General features: G+C 39.2%; 1 protein-coding gene across 1 annotated transcript in view; it reads right to left on the bottom strand.

The window, feature by feature from the left end:
• Positions 1-5,615, bottom strand: part of INADL (InaD-like (Drosophila)) — a gene marked incomplete at its 3' end in the record, with an annotated part of 55,348 nt that overhangs the window by 19,131 nt on the left and 30,602 nt on the right. The window contains exon 16 of the mRNA XM_009873829.1: positions 4,759-4,884. Within this exon, the coding sequence (XP_009872131.1) occupies positions 4,759-4,884 (126 nt within the window). The remainder of the gene's footprint in view (positions 1-4,758; positions 4,885-5,615) is intronic.

Below are 5,615 nucleotides of genomic sequence, written 5' to 3'. Positions count from 1 at the left end.
TGAACGCGCAGCAAAAAAAGACTTTAGTTCAACAGGAAAAAAAAACCCCTGCTAACGTTAACAGAGATAAGACTGGGAAAAAGGCGGCTGTGGAGTCCCTATTGCCAGACTAGAGTCAGAACCTCTTGAGCACCGAGCGAGCCCCGCTGACAGCCGACAAGGGCGGGCACACCTCCTGCTGCGTCTGGTCTGGGGAACTCAAAACCTCCTAACGGTGCTGAAATCGATGGGCAGATATTTACCCCCAAGCTGGCAAGGAGCACTCGGAGAGGGTGAGCCCAGGAGCTCCTACAGCCCCACGGGTCCATAGGGCAGCTGGGCACCATGCAGGAGCAGCTGGGCACTGGGGACTTACTCTCAAGCACAGACGAAGAGAAGCAGCATCTCACGGAGGCATTGCTACAAGCTAGGGAAAATGTAAGCCCTTTCTATTCCAACTTCCACCCTCTCCAGTTTCAGGCACTTTAAAACAGCGGCTTTAAAATACTCTCATTTCAAAGCACAGTAAATTAAGTTCCACATAAAGTCCAATCAGCTTTTTGCTTAATTTGATAAAAGCTCATCAGACCATTCAAGTTACCTTCTGGTCAATACTGCCTCAAGAAATCTGCAATTCAGCTACACGTGGGTTCTTCCAGTATTTCTGTAAAACCTTCCTGACAGAATCTGTTGGCCTCCATGGATCAGATCTTTGTTAAACACCGTTTCAGGGCCACTCAAACTACCTTTTATACTATGGTGATCTTTGTCCCTAGAGGTTTTCATCTTGTGGGATTTTTTTTTCCTCTTGCTTCAACGCACTGTGGTATTTATATAGTATTTCTGATGACCTACCACGCTCTCTTTCATTTTCATTTCTTTCTAAGAAAAAAGGATCAGTCTTAGTAACAATGGCTTAGCTCTTGACTTGCTGGGTAGAAGGTTAGGCTTCAAGCTAGACAAAGTGACTATTAAGGTGGATACTTTCAGGTCTATTGACAAAGAACAATAAAGGTGCTCACCAGAGCCCCCTGCCTTGCAGATGATCCCAAAGCTCTCCACAAACAGGATGCTGGGTCCCTCATTCACCATCAAAACCATCAAAACATACTGACCGCTAACTGTGCCAGCAACACTACATAAAAGTTAGTTAAGAGGTGAAAAAGAGAGCAACTTCTCCAAGCAAAGTTACAAGGAAATTAAGGGAGGTAGAGCATATGACTTCACGGAGAAGTTGGCCACAGGACCAAACAGCACACCTTTTTAATGGCCAAAAGGGGGGCAGGGTCCCTGTTCAACGCTGCTCCTCGGTTCTCTGCTGAGCGCGGTGCGTTATCAGCCGAGGGAAGCGCGGAGCCCGGCGGCAGGGCTCCCCCTGCCGCTCCTTCCGCTGGCTTGTCATCTGAGCTTTATCAAGAAAAACCCATGCCTAGCCTAAGAGCTTTGACAAGATCCCAACGCAGCGGCAACAATCGAAAAATATACCGAAGAATTCATTTTAAGACCCCTTCAATGTTTCATATTTTAAATCAGCCATCACGCTGGGAGGAAACAAAATCCAGCGACAGCAATCATTGCAACAGGGCACAGAATCAGCCTCCCCACCCACCTCCCCTCTTGCCAAGTACTGACCACGCTAGCGGCGCAGCAGTCGCAAAGATTTTAGATTTCTTGCAACACAATTACAAATTAAGACATTTGGCAAAGGGGAGAGAAGATTTTTTAATACTTGGTGATCATGGGAGGCTGAACAATATCCTATATAACTAGAGTCCCATTATAGCAAAGAGGGGACATCCACCTCTTTTCTCCAACAGTATCCCCAAGTTTTAGGACCAGGTATAGACCTTCCAAGAGGACCTTGGAAAAAAACCAGAAGGTGGCTCCGTTTTAAGCATTTAAATCCCCAAAGACAGACAAAAGAAAACACAGAACAAAGTAGAAATACTATTGATTATGCATAATTGGTATAATTAATTTGTAATTAGTTCGTTAAAATATATAGGCATTGGAATTATGTTTGTACATTTCTGGGAATATCCTGCAAGTCACTTGGGATATGCTTATCATTTATTTGATAGATGAAACATTATTAGAAAGACAGCCCATTAAAAATTAATATACCAGAGTAATAATTTCTTGATCTCAGCATTCTGTTTTCTACATACTCAGACTCCTACCTCACAAAGATTTTTTTTCTTTATCATTCATACTGTTTTCCAGAGCGTGACTTGGGAAGCCCAGCGTTTCAGACAACTCAGGCACAATATCCTTTACACCAAGCACGTCGTCAGTTTGGAGAAAACAAGGTGACTAAAACTATAAATTACATGTCATCGGGGTTTTTTTTCCTGCAATGTTACTTCACTATCTCTACCAACCTTTCTGAAGTCCTACCAATATTTTTGAAGTGCCATTTCAATCAAGAGCTACTGAAATAATTTCATCTTAAAAACCCAGGGTACAGTCACATCGCCTCCAAGCTGGGTATGTAACAACAAAGTTTCCTTCAACTTCTGTAACAGATAGAAAGAGTTGGTGCTTCTGTGTGTAAGTACGAGCACCACAAAGACCCTCTGCTCGGAATCACCGCTTAAAAAGTACTTTCCTCCCCACCTACCTCTGTCAGCACTAATGGGACCTTAGAAAGGTTGGTCTCACTGATGCACCTGATGCCCTGACCCCTGAGGCTACGCCATGTGAATACCCATCTTCATTTAAGAAGATTTTTTAAAAATAAAAGTCCCATAATTACTCCAAAAGAGCAAAATCGACAGTGGATATATAGTGCAAATAGTGCCATTATATGGCTTGAATTACTTCTTGCAAAACAAAGAGTAAGTGCTAAACAAACAAAAACCAACCAAACAAAGAAAACTCAACCCACTTTCATTTTTTAAAGAAGGGTAAAATTGCAAAAAGAAATGTAGAAAACAGAGTTAGGTCTCTGGGTCCTTTAAAGCACAATTAAAACACTTCACTGTAATTTTGTGCTTCTCAGCAAATCTGCTTTAAGAATTCTGAACAGTCTCCCAGGAACCACAGACTTTTTTTCCCCCCGCTGCCTCCAATCCAGCACGGCCCATTATTTATTTTCTTTGCCCTGCACTCAAGAATGTGATGGATGTATTTACATAAACACACGCACAGTCACAGATATCTCTCTATAAAAATTAATCTGCAGATGATGAAAAGTGTAAAAGATCTAAGAGGCAAATCCCAAACAAAAGAGCATACTTTATACATAAATATCTTGAAATTATAAAGATCTGAGATTAAGTGCTTTACCACTCATTTAGAATTGATTAGAATGTATTTAAATTTAGCTGAAAGTACCACAACATTGCTCGTGTATTTGCATCTGCGAATAAGTAAATAAAAAGCCTGTTATTAAAGCCTTCATTAATTCTGATTATATGAGAACTTAAAAGCAAATCTGTGTATTACTGCTCTGTAAAGACTCCTAGCAACTCTACAGTAAAGCTGGCACTGCAACACAACATGTGTCAGCGAAAATGACTAACAGGATCTATTTTCAGTAATCTTAAATCACACTGGTAAAATATAGAATTAATCGCTTTGCATAATATTTCAAATAATTTTTTTATTCTAATTCATTCCCAATTCATGCCTTATTGTATCAAAAAAGTGAATTTTATATCACTTGACATTTATGCACAACAGTTGAACGCATTTTATTAAACTACACTGTTCAGGCAGTACTCGGATGGGATGTGTATATTATTATGAAGAGCGATCCAGCTATTTCATTTCCTTATAAATATAATGGCAAGAGATTTAAAAATATATCACATTGACTAGAAACACAAAGACCATTTCACTCTGACTACAGACTTTGAGACCTTTTATATATTTAATTGAAGTCAATACTTTTGAAAGAAAGATTCATGAATTTTAGTAGAATTTTCCCTCAATTAAAAGACTTGTTGATTTCTAAGGAATTTGAGAATTAAGTATATCATCTACCCCAAAATGGTGGTTCTTGGAGAAATCAGTTTTTAAGCTATGAATGACTTCTGAAAGTCAACTTCCCTCCTGCACCCCTCTCCCCCATTACCCTCAAAATTCTCCCCATCTCTCCAGCATTCTGAGTTAATAGTTAAAGCAAAGAAGCAAAAGGGAAAAATTATTAATTAGGTTCTTCTACTCCATCATATACTAATAAATTAAATACATGTATTAAAGCACATTTGTGTTTACAAAAAATAGAGTTTGCAGCACTGATTCACTTATTCGCTCTACTTCTCATGGCTCGATTCAAACACCGAGCGAATCTTTCCGTGGCACGAGTGGGATCACAGACCAGCACAGGTCTATACTTAGAAAGGAAAGCTGATTTGAGGCAGTGAAGGGAGAAAAAGCAAGAAGACTCCTTAAATTTTGTCCACAGGGAATGTTGCTGCAACACCTAAGCAAGTTTGCTTGTCACTCTCATAGTTGAAAAGTCATTCCAAGTTACCACAAAATCAACCTAAACCCAACCTCGTCCCAACCTTTAGCCATTAAACTCAAAGAAACGAGGTGGAGTTTGATTAAAGACCTTGCACTTTATCACATCTGATAATCAGAGTGGTTTACAACCAGCTCTACATTATACTTCACAGAGTTGGTCTCAGAATAACTTACTTCTCCCCACACAGTTCCTAGGTCCAAGAGCCAAGTTGATTACCCAGTAATCAGCAGCACAAAACCTTTTAAGGCACCATACAAGATGAAGAATCAAAGGCATTTTTACCATTTAAAGTATTTTAAATATACCTGATAGTCTAAAATGCTGAATCCTAAACCATTCCTGTCTTTCTCCAGTCCAATAACCTTCACATCGGGAGACCACAATGCCAATTCCCCTTCTTCTTCCTCAGGATTGTCTTCCTCGGGTTTCTCCTGAAAAGATAAAAGCTCTAGTCCAAATACTATTCTTTCAGTTCTTTACAAACATTCTTCCTTCAATATTTTGATTATTAATGGTTCATACATGCCCTAAAATATAACCTTTTATAGGACTACAACTTCATTGAACATTATGCATCCAGTTTTCTCCAGCTTGCTGCCTTGGATACTCCCCTGGGACTATGCATGGGAGCCCATCCTGGCCCACAAATACTCAGGCATTGGTCAAATTAGTTGTTGTAATATTACTAACCTGTTACATGCTGATGAACTTCAGCTGTCCCATTAGATGCATAAAGGAAACACAAATATCTTAGCATAAAGGATTTAACCACAAACATCTAACAGAAGACCACATGATCAGGCACATCTGATACAGTAATTATGCAAAGAAAAAAAAATTAAAATCTTGTACTGTAACTATACAAGTAGTATCTAATTTGAAAAAGCAGTTTCTTTCACAATTTTTTGTGCTAAGGTATAAAAAGAAAGTTACTCAATTTTGTTAGGTAAGGACAGCTTCCTAAATACATCTTCCAAAAAAGCTTTTTATTTTTATCAATACAATCTTCAGAAAGTATCTACGAATGATGTCCTAAGAAAAATGCTAAAAATCTTGTACTATTAACTTTACGCTAACTTAACTTTATTTCTCTGGAGAAATATACCTATTACACAGAGCACTGCCAGGAGGCCAAAGGAAGACATTTTTCTTCCCCACACTC

This window comes from Apaloderma vittatum, unplaced genomic scaffold, assembly GCF_000703405.1.
Source record: "Apaloderma vittatum isolate BGI_N311 unplaced genomic scaffold, ASM70340v1 scaffold10917, whole genome shotgun sequence".
Taxonomy (NCBI): Eukaryota; Metazoa; Chordata; class Aves; order Trogoniformes; family Trogonidae; genus Apaloderma; species Apaloderma vittatum.
This window is presented reverse-complemented; position numbering and strand designations above follow the sequence as displayed.